The sequence below is a fragment of the Myotis myotis genome, unplaced genomic scaffold, assembly GCF_014108235.1.
Source record: "Myotis myotis isolate mMyoMyo1 unplaced genomic scaffold, mMyoMyo1.p scaffold_m19_p_2, whole genome shotgun sequence".
In the NCBI taxonomy this organism is placed as follows: Eukaryota; Metazoa; Chordata; class Mammalia; order Chiroptera; family Vespertilionidae; genus Myotis; species Myotis myotis.
In genome coordinates this window covers 72,179,137-72,204,897 of record NW_023416324.1, presented here as the reverse complement: position 1 = coordinate 72,204,897, position 25,761 = coordinate 72,179,137, and the positions used below count along the sequence as shown (strand labels likewise).

At 38.5% G+C, this 25,761-nt stretch overlaps 1 protein-coding gene across 5 annotated transcripts in view; it reads right to left on the bottom strand.

Annotated features, from left to right (window-relative positions):
* ABCD3 (ATP binding cassette subfamily D member 3) overlaps positions 1–25,761 on the bottom strand; it is a 96,862-nt gene that overhangs the window by 28,381 nt on the left and 42,720 nt on the right. For all 5 annotated transcript variants that reach the window (XM_036347343.1, XM_036347345.1, XM_036347341.1 and 2 more), the window contains 10 exons: positions 24,566–24,654; positions 17,429–17,498; positions 15,154–15,251; positions 14,679–14,802; positions 12,490–12,546; positions 6,844–6,986; positions 3,500–3,569; positions 1,052–1,121; positions 873–970; positions 385–476 (listed from right to left, as the gene is read on the bottom strand). In XM_036347343.1, the coding sequence (XP_036203236.1) occupies positions 385–476; positions 873–970; positions 1,052–1,121; positions 3,500–3,569; positions 6,844–6,986; positions 12,490–12,546; positions 14,679–14,802; positions 15,154–15,251; positions 17,429–17,498; positions 24,566–24,654 (911 nt within the window). The remainder of the gene's footprint in view (positions 1–384; positions 477–872; positions 971–1,051; positions 1,122–3,499; positions 3,570–6,843; positions 6,987–12,489; positions 12,547–14,678; positions 14,803–15,153; positions 15,252–17,428; positions 17,499–24,565; positions 24,655–25,761) is intronic.

Below are 25,761 nucleotides of genomic sequence, written 5' to 3'. Positions count from 1 at the left end.
TTGCTAGGTTGCCAGTATCAAAGATTTAAGAAAAACAAAGTATTATGGGAAACAGAAAGTTCAACTGAGAAGATTCTATTCATTAACTTAATTTTCTGTGAATTAATTAGACTGCCATGATTGAACATTTCCTAGATTACTGAATACCAGTTTCCATGAAGCAGTTTAAGAAATCCTAACCTAATTTAAGGCTCAGAACAACTATCTAAAGGAAACATAAAGACTTCACTATCAGAGAAAAATCTTCCTTAATTCTTTATCAAAACCAGCTTCCAGGAGTAGCAGCTTCAGTTATCACTGATCTTAACCTCAACAGAGCACAATCATTAAGGATAACATATTTTTAAAAATTCTCTGCAACTGCTCAATACTAATCTTACTTACCCAGCCAATCTAGTCATTTCGCGGCCAGCCAAAACTATTCGACCCAGAGCTTGAGACATCCGCAAAAGCATCCTTCCACTTTGGTAGTAATCCTTCAATAGAAATAAATATTAGTTTTCACTTACGTTTCTAAGATTAAAAACTAGGTTTTCTTTTTCTTCTTCTTTTTTTTTTTAAACCTTACCCAAGGATATTTTTTCTATTAATTTTTGGAGAGAGTGGAAGAGCAGGGGAGAGACAGGGAGAGAGAAACATCGATCCAAGAGAAACACATCGATTGGCTGCCTCCTGCACATGCCCCGACAGGGACCAGGGATCGAGCCTGCAACCAAGGTATATGCCCTTGACCGGAATCAAACCTGGGACCCTTCCGTCCAAGGGCTGATGCTCTATCCACTGTGCCAAACCGGCTAGGGCAAAAACTAGGTTTTCTTTATTTTTATATTTAAATTTTCAATGTACCATTATTATTATTACTACTACTTTACCTCCAGAAGTTCTGAATGTGTACTCTTGAGATGTCGAGGATGAGACAAATCTAGGAAAGGGCGGCTGACAACTAGGTAACCAACAACAGTGGCAAGATCTGAAACAAAGCAATTAAGATTTAAAATACTCCTCTTACTCCACAAATCTCATTCCACTATCTCTTTTATAGCATACTTACATTTGGCAATTATGCTATCGATGAAGCCCATAGAAAACCGAAACAAAATGAAATTATGCAGGTGTTCCACCTGGCAGAAAGCAAAAGCAAAAAAATAATGATTTTCTATGTTTAAAAAACACACAAATCTACCATAAGGATAAAAGAAACTGTAAAATATATTTATTCAACAAATATTTACTGGCTGCAAATGATTTCTGATTATATTGTATATCACATTTCATTGAGCACAATGATGATCTCAGAGCAGGTGCCAAACAAATACTTCATGAAACCATTTTTATACAAACAGAATGAAAATTACATAAAGAATGTTAATGTGGGATCCTTTACATGTAATAGTACAATGGTATTTATTCACAATACTATCAGATACATATATGCTTTGCTTTGTTTTGATTATTGGCTGTTAATAATCAAAACAAGAAGAACAGAAGGATGAGAGCATTTAGGTTGAACACTAGCAGTCCAGATTGGTACTCTATGCTTTACTTTAGTTTGAGACATCTGGTCTATGATGAATGATATTACTACTCATTCTGAACCAAGTGCTCATGTAATTAAGGCCACAAAGTCCGAGTGTGTAGCTTTAGTCAGAACATGCATTATCTCAAAATTACAACTCTAAAAACGTTTTTTATTCTGCATCTTTAGTGTTTTCACATTTTTCACCTATCGGATTATCCAAGGTCCTGCATGATCTGTCACTGGGCTCTATCTTAAACCTCATCTGCTTCTACTTTGCTCCTTGGATTGAGTTCCAGAAATGCAGCTTTCGAAAACATGCTCCTGCCTAAGGCTTTCTTCTTGCCGTGCTCACTGCCAGGAATACAGTCTTCCTAGATACTGATATTTTGCGACTAACACTGCCCACCCACTTCAAGTGGGTTTCTGATGAAATGTCACCTCCTCAAGAAAGATCTTGCCTTCCTAGCTAAAATACCTAATAAATAGCCTCGATCATACTCTACCACTTTATCTTATTATATCTTCGGTCATAGAGTTCATTACCATCTGAAATCATAAAAATACCCATTTGTTTACATGTTTATTGACTCCTCCACTAAAATGTGGCGTTCCTAAGTACTGGGTAGTTTGCTCTTACTACCTTCTGCAAAAGAAGAATGGCTGGAACATTTATTCAATGAATGCTGTGTGCTACATGCGTGCTAAATACGGAAGATACAACAATGAATAGAACAAAGTTCCTGAGCTCATGGAGTTTACATTCTAATGAAAGAGACAAACTAATAAACAAATTAACCAGATAATTATAAATTGCAATATATGCTTTTAATGGCACAGATCATTAAAATGGAAAGTAACTGGTGGAGGCCATTTCAGGCAGACTAATCAGAGAAGGCAAGGCATCAATAAGATGTAAACTTTTGGGCTGAAATATAAAGGATAAGTATAAACAAGCCATGTGAAGAGTGGGCTGGTGAACGACTCCAGGAAAATTACCTTAAATGCAATTTAGTGAGCACTATCAAAGTTCAGTTATGTTAAATATACATAAGGCAAAATCCAATTTGTAAAATAATTTTAAATGGCAACCATTTTAATCTTCTTAAATCACTTCAAATATATATTAAATTTCACCAGCTTCCACTAAAATGTAAGCTCCATAAAGGCAGGATTTTGCCATCACATTCACCACTGTTAACACACTAGCACCTAGAACAGGCTCAGGCAACTAGATGGCATTCAATATCTTTTGAATGAAAAATAAATAAAATTACTTGAATTCAAATTTTCCAAGTGGCAAGTAAATAAAAACTGAAATATAGTTTCCATAAGAAACAATGTTTATATTCTAAATCACAGGTCAACAAACTATGGCCCACAGTCCAAATCCAGCCTTTATTAGAGCACAGCCACACACATTCATTTATATATAGAATACTAGAGGCCCGATGCACGAAACTCCTGCAAGAGTTGGCCTTCCTTCCCCGGCTGCAGACACCAGGCTTCCCTCCCAGCCCCGGCTTCATCCAGAAAGCTGACCGGTCTAATTAGTATATTCCACTTTTATTATTGTAGATTATAGATGGCTACATTTTCGTGGCAGAGTTGAATATCTTTAATAGAGACCATAAGGCCTGAAAAACCTAAACTATATATGTATTATGTTGTTCTTTACAGAAAAAGTTTGCTGGCCCCTGCTCTAAATAATAATCTTCATAGTATTTTCATGAATGCTATTGAAACAAATTTTCTGTAGAAATCACTAAACTTATCACTAAATAAGACTCCTATGCAACCTCTGTAAAAATATGCTAACAGTTATTTTAATAAATCTACCATTTTATAATTAGGCAACTTAATATATTGATATGATAGTTTTTATTCTCATATTGTTTAATGAAAACAATATATTTGTATTTTACATAAGCAAAAGAAAAAAATATTTCCATAAATACATGAGCCTCAGGCATGTTTTCTTACCAGTTTTTGGAAGACCGCATGGATTGTCTGCTTTTCTCTTTTATTCCCATCATAAAAGGCAATTTCTTCACTATTAAAAAAATAATTTAGCGATTAATTTTGATGTTAACCAAGCCTGAAAAATTGCAAAACAGTATTTTATGACTGAGTATTTTTATTTAAATGGGTATTTTGTGACTAAGAGCTTACCAAGTACATCTCAAGCAGTGGTCTGCACTTGAGACCCAGCTCCTGGCTCAGCTGATCAGAGCATAGGAATACATACCCGACTAGATCCTAGATTGGACTGCAACCATATGTTGTATGTGTCATATATAACTGGCTGGAAAAAGTGTGCTGACCCTCACAAATCAGAATAAAGAAATAAGAAATGAGAAGGAAGCTACCATGATATACAGAAGGCAGGGCAGGGACAGCCAACATAAACTACAAATTGAGTACAGACCAAGATAGGAAGGAGAGGGGAAAACAACGGCTAGAGAAAGTTAGGTAGGGATGCCATGACACACAGCCTTTGAAAGACAGAAAAGCCAACTCAGACTTCACAACCTCACAGTGACAGCTCCCAGGGGGCCTAGCTGGATAATTGTTCTTATTCTTGGAACCCCACCATATCCTCCCAACAACTTCCGTTTTCTTGAGCTGGTTTGAATGGGCCCACAAGGGCCACAAGTGTCTTGACTAGAAATAAAAGGGTGTGTTTACAGATGAAGAAAGGTTCAGTGTAATTAAGTAAATTTGCTAAAGTCATACAGCTAGCAAGTCAAGTAGTTGAGATTAATGACCATATCTGACCCTCATTTCAGTCTTTCATTTTATTCAGTATGATATAAACTTTCCCAGCAAAGCACCTCTTACAGCAAAGGAAAGGGAAGATTTACGTAGGAGTCCTGAAGGCACAGTTAAAACAGCCTTCAATAAACACCTAATAAGTATTTCAAGTTTCTTTAATATGAATTTCTAGAATATGAATTACATATTCTACTCCAAAATATGCCTGGATTTCCTCCATCATAAAAATAAGGTAGCTTCTATTTCAACTCCTTCAAGTAAAATTAACTTGCCATAAAGATTCATCATGTCTGACCTGTTTCATGGTTCCCTTGATACAATGAGAGCCCCAAAGCATCAGAAACAGAATTCTGCACCTACAATTAGTTTTCTTACTTCCTTCGATCTCCTCTTCACATTTAAGCTGATGGAAGAAGATGGGGTAAGAATTCTACTTCCCCTGAACTGAGTCAGCTTAGACCCCCCCTCTAAAACCTGAAAGGACAAGACATTTTAGAGTACTGATGGCTGCCTTTCCAACACCTATTCTCGTCCTCATCCTTTTTCCTAAGAGAAACCCAATTTTCTTAAAGTTACCTATCCTTTTCTGGGTATCCAAAAGGTTTAGTAATGGCCTCAACACCATCTACGGGGGTTGAGTTTCTATGTTCTAATCCAATCACTTTGCTGTAAATGCTTGAGGCATGCCTGAGCAAATCACAATTCTGGCCAATGAGATATGAAAGAAGGTCTGCAGTACGGTTTCTGGGTAAGTTTCCTTGCTATCATACAGCAGAAGAAATGGCTCCATTTTTGTTTCCGGACTTTTTTGCAAGGGAAGAAGGTTAATGAGATTTGGAACTGCTTTTGACATCTTGTTACCACAAGAAGAACCAGGCTGAAGAAAGGGGCAACATAAAAGGAGGCAGAGCAAAGAGAACATCAAAGAAGAGTCAGGAACTGCTCTACGAGTTCTTATGTGAAGTAGTGTACTTAGGTTGGAGCCCTCTGAGTCAGGGTTTTCTGTTTCTTACAATAGAAAGAATCCTAGCTGATACCATCTTTCAGTCACTTGGCAAATCACCTCTCTATGCAACCGTCTATTCTCTGCCTCCCTAGAGCATAAAACCTTATTTAAAGCCAGTACCATTTTAGCAATCTAAGGAAATAAAGGAAGAGGGAACTATTAAAAGAGTAATTTTGTAAATGCCTATAGGGTAATAATAAATATTAGTACCCTAAAACTAACATACAGTTGACAGGTCAATATATGAGAAAATTTACTGAGCACCACTACATATCAAAAACTGTACTGTAAACAGACTGAGGAATCTCAGAGGGAAGGGGGAAGGGAAGGTGGGAAGAGATTAACCAAAGAACTTATATGCATACATGCATATTAAAAAATAAAATTTTAAAAAACTTGTCCTATAGCCCTGGCTGGTTTGGCTCAGTAGATAGAGTGTTAGCCTGCGGACTGAAGAGTCCCAGGTATGGTTCTGGTCAAGGACACATGCCTGGGTGTGGGTTCGATCCCCAGTGGGGGCATGCAGGAGGCAGCCTATCAGTGATTCTCTTTCATCAATAATGTTTCTATCACTCCCTCTCCCTTCCTCCCTGAAATCAATAAAAATGTATTTTTTGGGGAAAAAAAAACAACAAAATATTTCCTGTAAGCTATATATATTTCACATTTAATCCTCAAAATAGGCCTGTTATCTACCTATTATAAACAAAAAAGGTGAAGCTATACAAGACCTGCCAAAAGTTGTTGAATATATAATGGATGAGTAGAAGAGGTAGATTTTGAAACTAGTCAGGCTGGCTCCAAAGCTCAATATTTTTCTTCCTATTTTGGATTTTTGTGGAAAATAGGTAGAGGCACATGCAGTAAGACTGAATTACTGAGTATTACAAACACAGTCTTAAAAACATTTTGAAATAAATTGAGACAAAATTTTCTTTGAGTATTATATGTAAATTTGAATTGTATTTTGACTATGTTTAAAGTGAAATTAACAAAATTAATCAATAACATGAAGAGGTGAATCAGAAATACTACATAGTTAACCAGAAAAAAGGTTATAAAATTGATATCCTTCAAAATGTGTATTTTCAAAAAGAGGTAAATACACACACACACAACTAATTTCAATAACAGTGTTACTAGATTTTTGAAGTCAACTTACACCAGCGGTTCTCAACCTGTGGGTAGCGACCCCTTTGGGGGCCGAACGACCCTTTCACAGGGGTCGCCTAAGACCATCGGAAAACATATATAATTACATATTGTTTTTGTGATTAATCACTATGCTTTAATTATGTCCAATTTGTAACAATGAAAATACATCCTGCATATCAGATATTTACATTACAATTCATAACAGTAGCAAAATTATAGTTATGAAGCAGCAACTAAAATAATTTTATGGTTGGGGGTCACCACAAAATGAGGAACTGTATTAAAGGGTCACGGCATTAGGAAGGTTGAGAACCACTGACTTACATGATATCAATATCCATAAAAATAAATTTTTAGTACAGCTAAATACATTTAATACATTTCTCCTTACCTGTTTGTGATGAGCCGGGAATTAACATATCTATACTCTCCTTCATACTTTTGCTCAGTTATTGTCATCTTACCAATGGGTCTTCTAAGTCGAGTTAGGAACAGCCCAGAAACAAGCAAATAGGCCATCATGCTCGCTGGGCCCTATTATTATCGCAAGAGAAAGACACAAAGGTCAAGAATATTTAAAATTTACTGAACACAACATATACAATTTCTATAATTAAGTTGTGACTTTGAGAGAAGTTGATCTTTTGACTAATTTTTTCCCTTCTTTTCTGAAAAAAACACACACTGGACCTCTAAGCTTTTACTATTCATCTATTCCTCCTCCCACCTCTGCAGCTCATCCCTAGCTCTCCCAAATAGGCTCACCTAAGAACTCCTAATTGCAGTCAGTCATCATCACTCTTTATGGTATCTAACTCTCCCAATGGAACTCTTCTTGATATTTACTCAAGATTCCACAATAATTCAGATCTCCTTTTTACCTTCTCTTTGAATGTTAATATTATTTGAGGTTTCTTTCTTAGCTTGATTCTCCCAAATTTATATCTCTAGTCCCATCATTCCTAAAAACCCAAGAAATTATTTCCAAGTAAGTACTATTCATCTTCACCTCGCTGTTCTATAGAGCCTCAAGCCTAGCTCCCCCAAACAAGCTCCATCTGCCTTTCCATTCTCATACATCTTGCTTCCAGCTCTACACTTTCTAACTTGGTAAGCGACCTCATCGCCCACTGACCATTCTAAGGCAGAGTCTTCAAGCTGACCTTCCCAAGCTCATCATGACACTTCCCTCATTCCCATACATATGCTATGTTCTGCCATACTAAAATAATTGTTTCCTGAACATGCCATTCAATGAGGTTGTTCTTCTGTCTGGCAAGCCTGACATTCAGGGATGTCTACTCATCCTCCTCAAAGCAGCTCAAATATCACCTCCAATTCTCCCAAGAGTAAATATTTTATTCAAACTTCTATTATTGGACTTATCACTCTGCATTATAATTGCACAAATACCTCTTTTCCCAGATCATAATCCCTCCTCAGTAGTTCCTGTCTTACTCATCTTTTCATTCCTACCACCCAGCACAATATGTGTAAAATACAGTGTGTATTCAAGATTTTTTAAATTAAATAAGATTGATTCAATGCATTGCAAGAAGTATGGGCAAAAGTATAACTAAAACATAGTTTCTACCTTCAAAAAATGCAGAATCAGATAAAATGTAATAACCATAAAAAAATATTACAGCATAGAGACAAGAGGGATTAGGCCTATTCACTTCTTATAATGAAAACATGCTATAAGAATGATTAAGTCTGGATCCAGAAAGAGCAAAAAGAAAGGTAGACAATAAAACTGAAATAGAAAACTGCTGTTTCCAGCTTTTTGGAAAGGAACAAAAACCACTATATAAACTATTCACTAATCAACTACAATATATATATTTGGAAAGGAACAAAAACCACTATATAAATTACTTACTAATCACCTAATCAATTACTAAACAACTAAATAATCAAAATTATTTACTAATCAATTTACACACACACACACACACACACACACAAACCAACTATTATTATATGGTTACTACAGGCCTAGCGGACAAATTTGTGCACGGGTGGGGTCCCTCAGCCTGGCCGCCAATCGGGGCCAATTGGGGCCAATCAGGGCCGATCGGGGCCAGCTGGCTGGGGGGAAGGACCATGGGAGGTTGGCTGGCTGCAAGAGGTTGGCTGTGGGAGCGCACTGACCACCAGGGGGTAGCTCCTGCATTGAGCATCTGCCCCCTGGTAGTCATTGCACGTCATAGTGACCAGTTGACTGGTCATTTGGTTGCTTAGGCATATATATATACATACATACATACATACATACATACATATACATATATATACATATATAGACACATACTAGTAGCTCGGTGCACGAAATTCGTGCACTGGGGTGGGGGGGCGGGGGGGAAGGGCCCCTCAGTCTGGCCTTCACCCTCTCCAATTTGAGACCCCTCAGGGAATGTCCAACTACCTGTTTGTGCCCACACTTTTAACAGATAACAGCTCCATTGTTGTTTCTTTCTTATGCTTAAAACCATTGGAATTAGTAGGTATTCAAAGTGTGTATACATTTTCGGGGGACACCCTGTATATCTCTAGTCAGTGGTGAAAGAAACCAACAGCAGATTTGGAACCCCCAGACAGGGAACCTCGCTCACTCCCCACATGTCTCCCCACTTCACTTTCCACCTTCGTGGGCAGCAGGAGAATCAACGTTTTCTCTCATTAATTTGGAAAAGCACGTCCTGTCACCCGCTGCCTGGCAGGAGTGTGCTAGGCCCCAAGCAAGCGAGGCTCAGTCAGGGCAGCCTTCGCTCATGGGTGCTGGCATCCAAAGTGTATATTCCTTCTCTACAGTCGCCCCGACTATCCCACTGTTTCACTGAGAGGACGGAACTCCTCTCCGCCTCTGGGTTCTTGATCTTGAACACTGACCGAAGGCACCTCAGCGAGGGCCGCCCGCGCACACCAGGTGTGTCTGTCTGCATTTGCTCCCACCTCAGCACCTGCATTAACCCCCCAGAGGTGATCCCGTAGCTGCACTGGCCTCCATGGGAACAGGGCATCACCACTCCACCCTCTCACTGTCATCTCACAGGCGCCCACCCTCAGCACCCAGAACACCCAGACACTCTCCAAAGGACGTGAGCACATCAGAGGGGATGTGTGCACATCCTGTGGGGGTGTTAGGCATGCTGGGTTGATGGAAGTGCAGTGGAGAGGCAGGGGGAACTTGTGCACGCCTTGGTTTGCAACTATTGCAGGCGCGGGAAGGTGACAGTGTGCTGGAGGATGTTCGCACACGGGGGGGGGCGGGGGGATGTGCACACCGGAGGCCTCTGGCTTTGCAGATCCGCAAACCCCCGTGGTGCGGCCCGGAGGACGTCAGTCTGGCCCGCCACGGTGGCTGTCCCTGCGATCCTGCACCTTCTGGGCCAGGAGGCGGATCTCTTGCGCAGCCACTCCTGGGCGCTGATGGCCTGCAGGCGCTACTTCAGCTCAGCCTGCAAGCTCCGCTTGTCGTGCTCACAGCTGTCACCATCGCCATGTGGGGAGTACAGGCCGCCCTCCGCTGGCCTGCCTCCCCTGTCCAGAGGCTCTCTGTGCTGCTCACCTGCCCAGAGTGACTGGGGCTGGGTGGAAGCCAGGCGTCCTGCCCTGCCCAACCCCGGCCGATCCGCCCCTGTGCGAGCTGCCGCCCCGCCGGGAAGGGTCACGGATCTGGGTCCGAGACCGCGGACAGCCTCAAGCACTGCCCCCCGCCCGGCAGGATCACAGATCCAGGTCCTGGGATCGCGGACAGCCTCAAGCATTGCCCCCCGCCCGGCAGGGTCACAGATCCGGGTCCCGGGACCGCGGACAGCCTCAAGCACTGCCCCCCGCCAGCCAGTGTCACAGATCCGTGTCTTGGTCCCGTGGACAGCCTCAAGCACTGCCCCCCACCCGCCAGGTCACAGATCCGGGTCCCAAACCACAGACAGCCTCAAGCGCTGCCCCTGCCCGCTAGGTCATGGATCCGGGTCCCAGACCGCGGACAGCCTCAAGCACTGCCCCCTGCCCGCCAGGGTCACAGGTCCGTGTACTGGTCCCGTGGACAGCATCAAGCGCTGCCCCCCACCCGGCAGGGTCACAGATCCGGGTCCCGGGACAGCGGGCAGCCTCAAGCACTGCCCCCTGCCCAGCAGGGTCACAGACCCAGTCCCGGACCGTGGACAGCCTTGCCTGCTGCCGCCCGCCTTCAGTATGCAAATTAGCCGCCATCTTGTTGCTTCAGGGTGGGGGTCCCCACTGGGGTGCCTGGCCAGCCTGGATGAGGGGGTGATGGCTGTTTGCAGCTGGTCACACCCCCTTCAGGGTTAGGGTCCCCACTGGGGTGCCTGGCCAGTCTGGGTGAGGGGCTGAGGGCCGTTTTCAGGCTGGCGGGCGACTGAAGCTCCCAACTTCTCCTTTTTTTTCTTTTTTTTTATTCTGGGATTTATTTACCTTCTATGGCTGTCACTGGAGCTGAGAGCCGGCTTTAGCTCTGAGGCCCGGCTGCAGCTCTGAGACCTCGGCTGCTGAAAGCAGGGATCTGGGTTTGTTTGGATTCTATAATTGAAACACTGCTGCGATCCTGCTGGCTGAAGCCCGGCTGGCCGAAAGCAGGTTTCTGGGTTTTGTTTAACTTCTATAATTGCAACATCGTTTCTTAGAGTGCAAGCTCAGAGGCTGGCAGTGGCAGGCGGGGGACCTTGGCTTCCTCCATCACTGGAGCAAGCAAGCCTCCTGTTCGCTTCAGCTGCCTGGCTGCCGGCCGCCATCTTGGTTGGCAGTTAATTTGCATATCACCCTGATTAGCCAATGGGAAGCGTGTCGGAGCTACGGTTAATTACCATGTTTGTCTATTATTATATAGGATATAGATATAGATATAGATATAGATATAGATATAGATATAGATATAGATATAGATATCCTATATAATAAAAGCCTAATATGCTAAGTTGTCCGTTCAACCAATCAAAGCATAATATGCTAATGATATGCTAAGGCTGTTCAACTGCTCGCTATGATGTGCATTGACCACCAGCAGGCAGATAGTCAACTGGTCAACCAGTCGCTATGTCATGCACTTACCACCAGCGGGCAGATGCTCCGAACGGTAGGTTAGCTTGCTGCTGGGGTACAACCAATCGGGACTAAATGAGACAAGTTGGACACGCCCCGGAGCCCTCCCATGGGCCCTCCCCAGCTGGCCAACCTCCCACGTCCCGCCCTGGCCCCAATCGTGCACTGGTGGGGTCCCTTGGCCTGGCCTGCGCCGTTTCGCAATCTAGGACCCCTCGGGGGATGCTGTAGAGCCGGTTTTGGCCCAATCCCGCAGGCCAGGCTGAGGGACCCCACCAATGCACCAGTCCTCTAGTATGCATATAAGATCTTTGGTTAATCTCTTCCCTCTGAGATTCATCAGTCTGTTCCAGTTTCCATGCCTGTGCATTGAGCGTCTGCCCGCTGGTGGTCAGTGCGTGTCATAGCTACCAGCAGGTCGGCCGGTTGCGTAGACTTTTATATATATAGATAATAATAACATTACATATTAAGTGACTAAAGTTAAACTTTAATAAGAATACTCAGGAAAAATTAAAGGTCATTCTTACCGACACAAATATCAGAGACAGGGTAATTAGGCTCATAGAACAACCAAATATATTATCATAAAATATTCTTGAAACTGGTATAGCAATTCTAAAAGTATTCCTGATATTTTAACACTAAAATTTCATATTTAAATTATTGTTTCCAAATCTCTTTTTAGACATTACTTTGCAACAATAAGTACATGTTATGTTCAATGTTAAACACTGCACTTATGGTTATCAATACCACACAAGTTTTTCAAGTATCTGATTTAAGGAAAATTAAAAAGGCATATTAGAAAAAATTTTAAAGCTCTAGTATAGCATTATTTTATAACTAGACTTTATTAGGTAAATCTTATAAAAACATGTTCTTGAGATATAAAATATATTCTTACAAACCACCCAGCTATTCACAATACAGCATTACAGTAATTTAAAAAGCAGAATAAAAGTAAACTCACCTGAGCTCCTATTGCACTCGTTAACTTGAAGATATACAAAACTATGTCTAAAAATGGCTGTAAAATAAGTATCAGAAGGTATATCAGTAAAAAGAATTAGATTACCTAGATTGATAGCTAATACATTAAATACAAAATGCTATTTAATATATAACATGTAATTGTTAATGTGTTGAGTTCCCATTGTGTATAATGTACTGTAACATGTTGATTAATGATTACATAAAAGGCAGTTATTGTAAAAAAATAGAAAATGGAGAAGCCTGATCAATGTCTACTGACTGGTGGAAAAATTTTATCACTTTTCATCACCTAAGATAGCTCTACTGTGATAAATGACCATTAGTAACTAAGCAATTTCTCAAGGTAGTGCAAAGACATAAAATGACCCAAGTTGTAACTCCAAATGTGCTACCAGCTTTTCTGGTTTCTATATATTTTCACCTATAAAAATGAGAGGCTCTTCCTGCTCTTATTACTGTTTGATTCTATTATTTTGTCAGAACATCTATATGTTGAAATAACATAGTAAGCCTATTTATGAATATAATCTTCGGATATAAAATTCAAATTTCTAGGACTAAAACAAACATTAAGAACCTCACACAGAGACAGCTCAACTGACATGCTAAAAGTGTTTTTTGAAGTGTTTCTCAAGAAATCCAAATTGAGTTCATTCACTTAAGTCTACAGCCACCCCTTTTTGACTGATATATACATTACAAGGATCAGGGACTTGGTTTATTAATTGGCTTGTACTACTTTCTTTTTGCCTTATAAATTATGACACCTGTGAAATTCAAGTACATCTAAAAGTTGATAAAAATTACTCATAATTTAAGTCAGAGTTCAAACAATAAGATAATATTAAAAGTAAGTATATTATAATGCATAGCAATTAATTTGGTATTTTATTCTACTGCAGATGTGACAACACCTGAGCTGTAGACTTGCTCAAGTGCCAAGATATAAAGACTAGAAGTCTACAGAATTACATGAAAAACTTTATATGTTACCCCCACACACTCACATATAAACAGAACAAACTTTAAAATATGGTAATGGACTGATAAATCTCAGAGGAAAGGGGGGACAGGAAGAGATTAACCAAAGAACTTATATGCATTTATGCATAACCCATGGACCCAGACCATAATGTGGTAGGCCTGGGGAAGTGGGGTGGGACGGAGGTGGTGGGCAGGTGGGGAAAGAGGGGACATCTGCAATACTTCCAACAATAAAGATAAATTTAAACAATAAATAAATAAATGTGGTAATGGGTGAAAAGAAAGCTGAATTACTGAACAATATTGGTTTGTCAGAGTTCCTAGAGTTTGGAACCAGTTAGCAAAGGCTTCTTCTGGAGAGCAGAATAAAGACAAGGTTTGGCATGAAGTGAAAAGGTATCTTAGCAGTGGGCATATCATGAGGAGTGAAGCTCTTGTGGATACATATCACTTTTCTAAGAATTGCCTATCCTCCCTCCATCCACATGGTTGAAGCAGAGCATTCCTGTTCTTACACTGTGACCAAGCCCCTTGTATGTAGATATCTGGATCAATTGTGGCCAGAGGCAAAGATACTATAAACGGTCCAGTCTGAGACAAGCTCCCACCGCAGACCAAGAGCTGTAATGTGCATCGAAGTGAGAAATGGAGCATCATCTAAAATGAAGAGGGGAGGAAATGCTGTGTAGATAGTCTCACAGGTACCCACTACATGTCCAAGTGCATGTGTAAATTAATATCTTATGAAACCTTTTTGACTATTATTTAAATGATCTAATAGAATTAGAGATACTGAAGGAGAGAATGGGCAGAAAGAAGTTCTAGCCTAATGGTAATGGATGTAGAACTAGAAGCATAAATTGACCGCAGATCTCTTAACAATTGCAGAAAATAGAGAGATCAAAAGATAAAATGTAAATTTTTGTTGTTTTACTGAAATCAGACTTAATATTCTTACGAAATCTTTATAAGACACTAAATTCTCAGTTCTTAGCTAAAGCACATTATAAAAGTAATATAAAAAAATAATTATAGTTAAAACTATTATAACTCAAATTTTCTCATAAAAGTGTTAAATATTTACATGATGCTCTTATATGAATCAAAACAATTCTACATAAATTTGCTGAGATTCAAAATTCAAAAAATTAACAAGTAATAATAAAAAGTTAAGAAACTTACCTTACTAAGATTTGAATACAGATCAACTACACTGTTACAAAATTTTTCTACATCTTGTGTAAGCAGCTGGTCTGGGTTAGCTATTCTGTTGTCCAGATTCCCCATTTTATAATATGTGAAAGCTCTAAAATAGCAATAAAAAAATGACTTTAAAACAAATAATATTTTTTAAAAACTCACATTATACTACTTAGTTCACATTAATAGAAACAGAAAACTTTGGAGTTGGAAGAGGCCCCAGAGATTGTCCTAATTTACTTTAAAGATGAGGAAACAAGTCTAGAGACGGATGACTTGCCAATTAATGGAAGAGCCAGAATTATAGATTCTAAATACTGGGTCTTTCCTTATGTTTCTGGGTCTAAAAGCAATTTTCTTGAAAACATAGCCAACAAAAAAGAAAATCTACATCACAACATCATAAGTATTACCGTTCAATTTAAGTATTTTAATATAAAAATAGGTTATTACTTACTGGAGATACTCCTCATAGAGGTATTTAGTTAGCCTTACTCGGAAGCACAGTTTGAGCTCATTTAACCCAAACTTCAAGAAGTTATTAACCAGAGAGATCTAAAACAAACAAACACATATTACTGATTTTGCTTAATTTCTACTTACTAAATCATATTGTATTTCTCTGTCATTGGCTATGTCCCCAAATCCTATGATTTTTATAATTAATAGTCCAAACTTATATAATTCAGTTCTGTTTTACTTAGAATTTACAAAGATACAAAAAGAACATGCTAACCAGTGATGGCAAACCTATGACACACGTGTCAGAGGTGACACACGAACTCATTTTTTTGGTTGATTTTTCTTTGTTAAATGGCATTTAAATATATAAAATAAATATCAAAAATATAAGTCTTTGTTTTACTATGGTTACAAATATCAAAAAATTTCTATATGTGACACGGCACCAGAGTTAAGTTAGGGTTTTTCAAAATGCTGACAAGCCGAGCTCAAAAGGTTCGCCATCACTGTGCTAAGCCAAAGGCTCTATTATCCTGATATGTTAAACTTTACTTGGAGCTTAATTTTAGAGTATGTTAATATCATTAATTCTGAGAAGTCTCTTGCTACCTTTTATTTTGGTAGAAAAAAAAGCCAAATGTGTCACCTTCCTATCTAATGTAAAGAACTTGCTTTTAAGAAGTACTGACATTTGTGTATACTTTCTGCTTCCTACTACCAGTGTTACAACCCCAGACAATGGAATTCTATACATATTGCATCTGTATTTGTTTTAAAAAGTAGTATAGCCTGACTGGCGTGGATCTGTGGTTAAGCATCAACCTATGAACCAGAAGATCATGGTTTGATTCCCGATCGGGATACATGCCCAAGTTGCAGGCTTGATCCCCAGTGTGGGGCATGTAGGAGGCACCCAATAATGATTCTCTCTCATCACCTTTCCCTTCCTCTCTGAAATCAATAAAAATATATATTTTTTAAAGTTGTATGTCTTATACCTACAGATTATTTCTAGAGTCATATTTACTATTTTTTTCCATCATTATATTAAAACTAGCTGGTGCACAAAATTCGTGCACGGGTAGGGTCCCTAGGCCTGGCTGGCAATCAGGGCCGATCGGGGCCTTCTGGCTGCCAGCAGGGGTCTTCCTTGCCTGGCTGATGGCTACAGGCCAGGGCCTTCATTCATTCCATGCTGCCCCCTGGTGGTCAGCACATGTCATAGTGAACGACTGAACTCCCAGTCTCCAGGTTGAACTCTGAGTGGACACTTTGCATATTAGCTATATATATATATGTATATGTATATACATATTTTTCCATAGTTCTGAGTCATATTTACATAAAATATTTATCCAAAAACAAAACAAAACTGATTTTCTGCTGAATCTCAGTTTTTGACTGATAGCTAAGCTACTTATCTCAGCTTTATTAAATCTGGCATATAATTAATGCATTTTACAATCAAGTTCCTCCTTTTAACTCCCACATTTAAAATACTAAAATTCTTATAGTGCCAATAAAATGGAACAAAAAACAAAGCTAAGAAAATCACTTATAATTTAGAACAGCGGTTCTCAACCTATGGGTCACAACCCCTTTGTGGGTTGAACGACCCTTTCACAGGGGTTGCCTAAATACATCCTGCATATCAGATATTTACATTACGATTCATAACAGTAGCAAAATTACAGTTATGAAGTAGCAACGAAAATAATTTTATGGTTGGGGGTCACCACAACATGAGGAACTGTATTAAAGGGTCACGGCATTAGGAAGGTTGAGAACCACTGATTTAGAACAAATACCTTTATTTTTAATAAATTCAGATAATAAATTACAGTTTAACTTAAACTACATCAGTGGTTTGAGTTACTATAATATTGTGGCCTGAAGCAATAAATGTAAATCAGGATGATTTTGTGCCGCCCTCCCCGCCCCAAGCTCAGCCCCATGGGACATTTTTGGTTCTCACACTGGGGAATTGGGGGGGAGAGGTGGGGGAGAACTACTGCCATTTAGTGGGATTCTATAAATATTCAAGAAATCTTGGCTTAAAGGTTAAAAATAAATCCACATATGTAGACATTCCTTTAATTTTTCATCTAGTGTAAAGGTTTACATTGAAATGTTCTACTACAGTTTTAAAACTAAATTCAAAATAGGAACTCAGTATCATAAGTCTTTAAAGAAGTTAATAAGTAAATATCCTTAAAGATTTTTGGAAGATGCAATTTTTTCCCTGTATAAATTTAAAGAATTCCACTTACGAGAGGCATGGCAGCGATGAAGTTGAATAAGTATCTCTTGAAATCTTTTCTGCTACGACCAATGATACCACTGCAAACCACCACATGCAATGCATTAGTTGCAAAAGAAGCAATATTTTACACTAAGAAAACTTCTGAAACAGCTGTAAAATTACTTTTGCAAATTTTTATTGAATCAAAAGAATACGAAAAAAAGATGCTAAATATTTTCTTACAAATACATGTTTCAACTTTTGAAATTTTATTGTTTTAAACAGCTTTCTTAAAAAATCACTCTCTATAAAAGGCAACATTAAATAAGAGTAACTAGTTCTTTCCTTAGTAAAAATGTTAATTTTTTAAAAAGGCTTAGGCTGCCACAAAAGGGGTTTAAATGGCAAAACAATTAACTCTACAGACTCAGGAATGGGTTACTATGGATAAAACAAACTAGTATTTCTTTGTTTTTAAAATGTTTTAACATTCTGATTCTGCCTTGTTATGAACACATAGACTTAATGAGAGAGATCAGCAAATTCCTACTATAAAGGATCAAGAGCAAATACTTTAAAGTCTCTGGGCCACCAGGTCTCTGTTGCAAACACTCACTTCTGCTATTGTAGAACAAAAACTGCCAAGAATGAAACCAGTGCCATCCTAATAAAATTTTACAACAGACGGCATTGGGCTTTGACCTGCAGGTCTACTTTGCTGACCCTGGAAACTAAATAACTCAGTAAATCAACAGGGTTCCTCAGAGTCTCACGGTCTGTTAACATACTTCAACTAAACTAGCTCCTCTTTTTTTAATCTGTTTTTGATCAATTTTACATACTTATTTGTTTGTAAAATATCCATTAAGAACTTTTAATGTAAGGGTTCCACTACTTTTTTAAAAAGTTTGAAAGCCATTAATATAATGTAAGTAAAGAATATCTGAGTACTGTACATCTATGATCCAGTAAAGAGATAGAATTTATTTGATCACACACTTTCATCAAATAACATTAATACTTCAAGTATAAATAAAATATATTTTGAAAAATACTGCACTAAATTATTTAAACCTAACTACACACACACACACACACACACACACACACACACACACACACACACGGTATATGATAGAGAATAATTTGCTTTTAATGAAGGATTAGGTGAATAATGCCAAGTTATGTTAGCTGATCTTTTAGATAAAAAAATAATAATTCCATGGTCAAATAAATTCAGGAAAACCTGGCTTAAACAAAGCTAACAAATATCTTTACCGAAGACCTTCTCAAAGCACTTAATGTATATGTGCACTGTGACTCTCTGAGAGGACTTTGTAGTATGTTGTAGCATTTCCTCTGTCATAACTAGCATTCCACAGAACATACTTTGGGAAATGTTACTTTAGACTGGTATAAAAATCAATAGTCCAATTTTGATAAAACTACTAAAAAGTTAAAAAATTTAAGTTGAGCTAGAAAAAAGTTAAAATAGAAGCACACAAAAGTGTTGTTTATAGCAATAAGAATATTAGAGACACAAAGCAATTAAGACAGAACAAAAGGTTTAGAGATTTAAAATTGTTTGAACCAAACTTTACATAAAACCAAGTGCTTTAGTGCTGCCCAAGCTGCGAAACACACAAAATTATAAAACTTTGGTAAAACACATGCCATCATTCAGCAACTGTTTACCACTGGAATAGCAGCTATAAATTTAAAAAATGGTTCCTTGAATAAAGCTTTATTTCTGCTTATTATTCCACTGCAAAACAAAATAATAACAATGAAGAATATAGTAGTCCCAATCATTATTACTTTCAATACATATAAGAATCTTATAAAAGATAAAGATGCTGCTTGTAGCCAAATGGGTGAAAGTAAAATATATTTATGATTACGTGTAACAGCAACAAGATAGAAGGATTCACCTCCATATCATGTAATTACCACAGTTTCTTAAAGAAAAGGTGTGTCCTATTTAAAATGTGCCCACACTCCAAAGGAATTAGCCACTGTTAACAAATAAGCCTAAAAGGTATGAAGGATATTAAAATGAGGTACACTAAGCACCAAAGCAGAAACGGATGAATCTAAACCTACTTTGGAAGACAAAAGGGAAACAAGAGATAAATCCATTTACAATGTAGCTTTAGTAACAAGTTAGAGAAATGTGTAAATTTTTCAAATAATGTTCCATATTATGAACTCACAATATTTTAAAACTTGTAATTTGACTAAATATGAAATAGTTCATATTTCTGCTACAGCAGAAACTCAAAAATATTTATTAAGGAGAAAATTAACTTTAAAATGATCATTTCACAATTGGTAAATTTGAGTAAAAGTACTGTTTAAGGTAGTTCCTTATACTATTCTTACAGCTTTTCCGTAAGTTTAAATTGTATCAATATAAGTTTTTTAAAAGCTATTAAATTAAAAAAATATTTTTTTTACATCTCCTAACTAAAACTGCAACAAGATGATTACTCTACAATTAAAGGCTGGCTCATACTACACAATAACTTTCCTCTATCCACAATCACCAATTAAATTAATGCATCACATACTCTTAGTTAGGCATTTTCTACAGGACAGTAAGTCTTTAAGAAAATATGTATTGGCATCTATTCAATTAAAGTTGGAAATCTCTAGTTTAGAAGAATAAATAATAACACTTTTGGATTACAAAAACATGAAATCAAAATCTGAATAAAAGGGAAAATCTTTTAAAAATAAACAAATCTCCTGTATTATACCATGACTGTGCAGGGTTTTAATATGTAACATATGACAAATTCTATACAGATATTTAATACCAGAGGCCCCGGTGCACAAAATTTATGTGTGTGTGGGGGAGGGTGGGGGGGAGGACAGGGGTGTCCACAGCCCGGCCTGCGCCCTCTCTCAATCTAGGACTCCTCAGGTAGGGTCCCTAGGCCTGGCCGGAGATCAGGGCCTATCGGGGCTTTCCTTCCCCTGGCTGCGTAGGTGTGATCGCTTAGCGGGCCTGGGCCTCCCTCTGCGGTGCGATCGCTGGCCGGCCCCACACACCCGCCACAGTGTCACTGGCCGGAGGCCTAGGCCTCCATCTGTGGGGCTATTGATCACGGGGCTCTGTGATCGATCACCCAGCAGAGGGAGGCCCTGTCCACCCAACCAGGGCTCCACGATCCATTGCTGCGCAGAGGGAGGCCCCACCCACCGGCCGGGTAGCCTGGGCCTCCCTCTTTGGGGCGATAGCGGAGGGCTCCCCCCATTGATCGCCCCGCCAGCCGGTGGCCTGGACCGCCCTCTTTGGGGCAATCGATCGTGGAACCCCCGCATCGGTCACCCCGCAGAGGGTAGCCTAGGCCTCCCTCTGTGGGGTGATCATAGGGTGATGGCAGGGCCCCCCGACCAATCGCATTGCACTTGCCTTGGAAGGCCTGGCTCCAGGGGGTGTCATAGCGTGGTCATCCGGAAGGTCATTCGAATGGTCGTTCTGCTGTTTGGTTGTTCGGTCGATTTGCATATTACACTTTTATTATTATAGATAATGTTACTCAGAGCGGATGTAACCTATGTATTTTTGCCACAGGTAATAGTTGGGGAGTCTATATTTTTAACAGATATGGCATCTAAATAATACAGCCATCAAAGAAAAAGCATAAAATTATATAATAATGTAAAAGAACATCACTTTTCTCTACATTAAATACATAAAGGATTCCAATAAAACCGATCCTTCTAAAGCTAATATGCTAACAACAATGAACATCTGAACTATGTTTATATTGAAATTCTTAGATTTGTTAGAGGCACACAGACACAAAACTGACCAGACTCTGCCCACAGACACCTACAAACATTGGAGACTAGACACTCAACAAGCTCTCAAATTGGATTCTAACAAGATTTTTAGGCCTTCAGTTTTAAATATGAATATAGAGCCAAGAGTAGCAAACTGCTTGAGGAAAGCCTCCAACAAAATCAGAACAACAGTCAAAGGATCATGAAGGAAACAAACAAAAAACAATGCTATAAAAATGAACATCCATACAAAAAGATAACTCTTAGAAATAAAAATATAATAAAAATTCTCTGGATGATAAAGTTAAAAGGAACTTCCTAGAATACAGAATAAATATCAGTAATAAAAACAGTATAGAGCCCGACCGGTGTGGCTCAGTGGTTGAGTGTCAACCCATGAACCAGGAGGTCACAGTTCGATTTCCTGGTCAATGCACATGCCTGGATTGCAGGCTAGATCCCCAGTAGGGGTTGTGCAGAAGGCAGCCAATCAATGATTCTCTTATCATTGATGTTTCTCTTTTGCTCTCTCTCTCTCTCTCTCCCTCCCTCTCTCTCTACCTCTCCTATCCTCTCTCTGAAATCAATAAAAACATATTTTAACAAAACAAATAGTATAAAAATTATAGCATAATCAGATGATCAATCCAGTACATACAACACTCAACTAATAAGGATTCCAGAAAAGGCATAGATAAAAATGGAGAGGAAGAATGATGGAAAAGAGCTCACCTCATGCCCAGCACAATGAAGTAAAAAAAAAAAAAAAATGAACAAATCATACCAATATTCAGTAAAATTCCCCAACACCAGCAATACATCAGTAACAAATGATCATAAAAATTTCCAAAGGTTAAGAACCAGTAAGTCCTATCCTATATAATAAAGAGGTAATATGCAAATTAACCCTCACGCCCTCACAAAATGGCTGCCTACCACCAAGCCAGCAGCGGGGTTAGTGAGGGACGACCAAACGACTAAACAAGCAGGCTGCGTGAGGCGACCAGGCTGACAGGGGGTCAGTGAGGGACGACCAAATGACTGAACAGCAGGATGCATGGGGGACCAGGCCAGTGGGGGGGAGGGGGCCATGAGGAGCAACCAGGCCAGTTGGGGGAGGGGGGGCAGTTGGGGGCAACCAGGCTGGCAGAGGGGGGCAGTTGGGGGCAACCAGGCCAGCAGGGGTAGGCAGTTAGGGGCCATCAGGCTGGCACGCACAGGCAGTGAGGGGCGATTAGGCCAGGGAGGTGGCAGTTAGGGGTGACCAGGGAGATGAGCAATTAGGAGCCAGCGGTAGAGGATTGTGATAGGGATGTCCAACTGCTGGTTTAGACCAGACCCCCAGGATTGGGCCTAAACTGGCAGTCAGACATCCCCCAAGGGGTACTGGGTTGGAAAGGGTGCAGGCTCAGCTGAGGGGACACCCCCCTGCCCCGGGCACGAATTCCATGCACCAGGCCTCTAGAAGATAACAGGGGATACTTTCCAAATTCTGACAAAAAGTAATTTCCAACTGGGAATGTATAAATACTTCTCAAGTATTATCAGATCTAAAAGGTCTCAAAAATGTATTTCCCTTGTACCTTTTCTCAGAAAAAGACTGAATTTGCCAAAATGAGAACATAAACTGAGGAAGAAGAAAACAAAAGATACAGAAAACAGGTTATTCAATTCCTGCAGCAGAGAAGTATGAAAGAAATTCCCAAGATCATGCATGATAAAAGCAAATTCAAACATGACTGCTATTTAGTGGGCCTAAAATGCAATCCATCCTGGTTAGAGCAGGAAGACAGGAAACTAACAAGAAGCATAGAGTGGGTAGTAATAGATAAAATCAATAGATTATTTGGTATATGTGACCATATTACAATACTGAGATGATTTTACAGTGTTGTCAATAAGCTTGAGTTCAATTAGTAAGAAATAGGCAAAAACCTAAAGCACACAAAACCTTGCAATTTCTAAACGCTAGGAGAAACAAAACATTGTATATAAAAGAAACTACTAAAATATATGCCATGTGGCTCAGCTATAAACAATAGTCAAAATCAAGTAAACAATAAATTCCAATTTAATAAAATATTGTAATAGAACAACATTGAGAGGGAAAGGATGAGCATGGGCATGGCTAACAGTGTAAAAAGCTGATTCTCATCTTCCAAAGTAGGAAATAAATACATACTTTAAAACTGAAAATTCTAGAAACAGTAACACAAGTATGTCACACTGAAGTCCAGAGATAAAAAAAGAGAGAGAGAGAGAGAGATGAAACAATAAAAAGAACAGAAAATTACTGGCTACAGGAATGACAGTTATGACTGGAAGAAATGGTGCACAGGATTGATACGTTTGTGACTAACTCCTGCAAGACTATCTGACATTAAGCTATGTTCACATATCATTTTTAAGTTGTTTATATATTACTTTGACTAAAACCTTTTAAAAGGCCTGGGACTGACCACAGGTTTCAGAGAGACTTGTGTTGAATACAGCCTACACAATTTACACATATTCAGAGGCATGTGATTAGGGCTTTAAGCTTATGCAGAAAACCCTTATTCTCTGAGACAGCTGAGTCAGAAAACATGTACATAAAGAAAGCATTCTTCCTCTTCCAACAAATCCTCAAAGTAGCAAATCGAGGATATGAGGGGGAATAATCTTTATTTCAAACTTTGGGAACATTTAAAAAGTGTAAGTACTATCATTCCAAAAGTTATCTTAGATTAAGTATTTAAGACATTTTCTGATAAAATATTACCTACCAGTAAACAAAATTTCAAGAAAAATTTTACTCTGACATTCAATTGGTATTATGAGGAATAAGTTCTTTATCAACACGTTATTTTTGTTTTTAGACCCAAAATTATCAATTGCAGTAATAATTAACATGTAAAATGACTATAATAAAAATTTATAAACACTAACTTCAAAAACTAAAAGAAATGTCTAAGAATTGTTTTTCCTTTTAATCAACATTTTCAATGTGATTCCCTAAAATGTTTGATATTTTCCTACAAATTATCTCATTAATTTTAGTCATCCAATGTGGTGACTTTTTAAAATCCCCAATACTTGTAAAGCATTTACTATTCTGCATTTTAATTTTCCTCTTATTTGTCTCTAACCCTCTATAAATTGTCAGCTCTGCAGGCCTGGATACAGGGAGGGTCTCTCCCATTCACCAGTATATCCCTCTCATAAAATTCCTGGCACATGGGAGACACTCAATAAATATCCAAGTAAATGAACAGAGACATAATTTGATTAAAGTATTTACCTAATGTAGAATATAATTCTTGCTCGTTAAGATACTGTTTATGAGACAGGTTAGTATTTCATACATATGGGAGGAAGGTGAATAGAAAAGTACCTTTCAATGAGTGTCCCATTTTGAATCATCCAAACATCACAATATGTTCGAGACACCAGCATAACAGCAATAAGTATCAAGTAACCTGTCTAAAATAAATCAGGTACAGTAAATTAAATAAATGCATTTTAAAAAGTTTAAAAAACAAACAAATATTTCTTTGGTAAAGATTTTTTATTTCTAAATTCAAAGCTTTATTCTAGCTTTATTACAGTTGGCTATTTTACCTATAGGCAATTTTTTTAAATTTTTTAAATATAAATGGAAAGGCCTTAAAGATCACTTAATCTAACTTTCTTATTCAGAATTCAAAAGTGAATCCCAGGCAGGTTAAGTGACTTGTCTTCATACAATTAGTGTCAGAAATTAGCATTATTAATAAAATTACCCGAATCACATGTATTATGATTATCTTGTATTTTCAATATATTATTAATAAAGAAAAATGATAATAACTGTCAATATACAATTACACTACAAATATGGAAGACTATACTTTTGCCCAAGTAGAATAAGTTTGGTTCCGTTTTTTAGGAAAATCTCTAAGAGTGCCTCTGCCCTCACAGGACTTTCAATTTAGTTATTAAGGCAAAATTTACACTAAAAAAAGGGAAGAAAACAGACCAATGTAGGTATATTTGCATCACTTCATGTGCTAAGTAACAGGATAAGAAGGCCTTGGGTAGCAAAAGAGGGTAATGATATTAGGAATACATTAATCATACCAAGTAAATCAAAAGAAAGAATGAGGATTATGAGTAAAAAAAAATGATTTAATGAAAAATAAATGGATTAAAACCATATGAATTACAGTATAGCATATCCAGCAGAGTTTAGACAATATAAAACTACTGAAAGCTTGTAGGTAGAACAAAATGTTAAAGGTACTGTTTAGAAAACATTACTGAAGCAATGCTGTACAAGAAGAATTATCAAGGGGGAAGAGATGAGATATCAAGTGGCTGGCTAGTAATCAATTATCTCTGTGTTAGATGAAAATCTACCCTCCAACCTGCAATACACATTCAAAACTGACCTTAAACCTTCTAAATAGGAAGACTATGATAGTAACACAGAAACTAAAGTCGGGGAAGCTGGTGTGTGGCAGGGGGGACATTTGTTGGATAATGTGCTTAATTTCAAAGTTATGGAATTGAGGGGCAACTGCATCTAATACTTATGTAATTTTTTCAAAA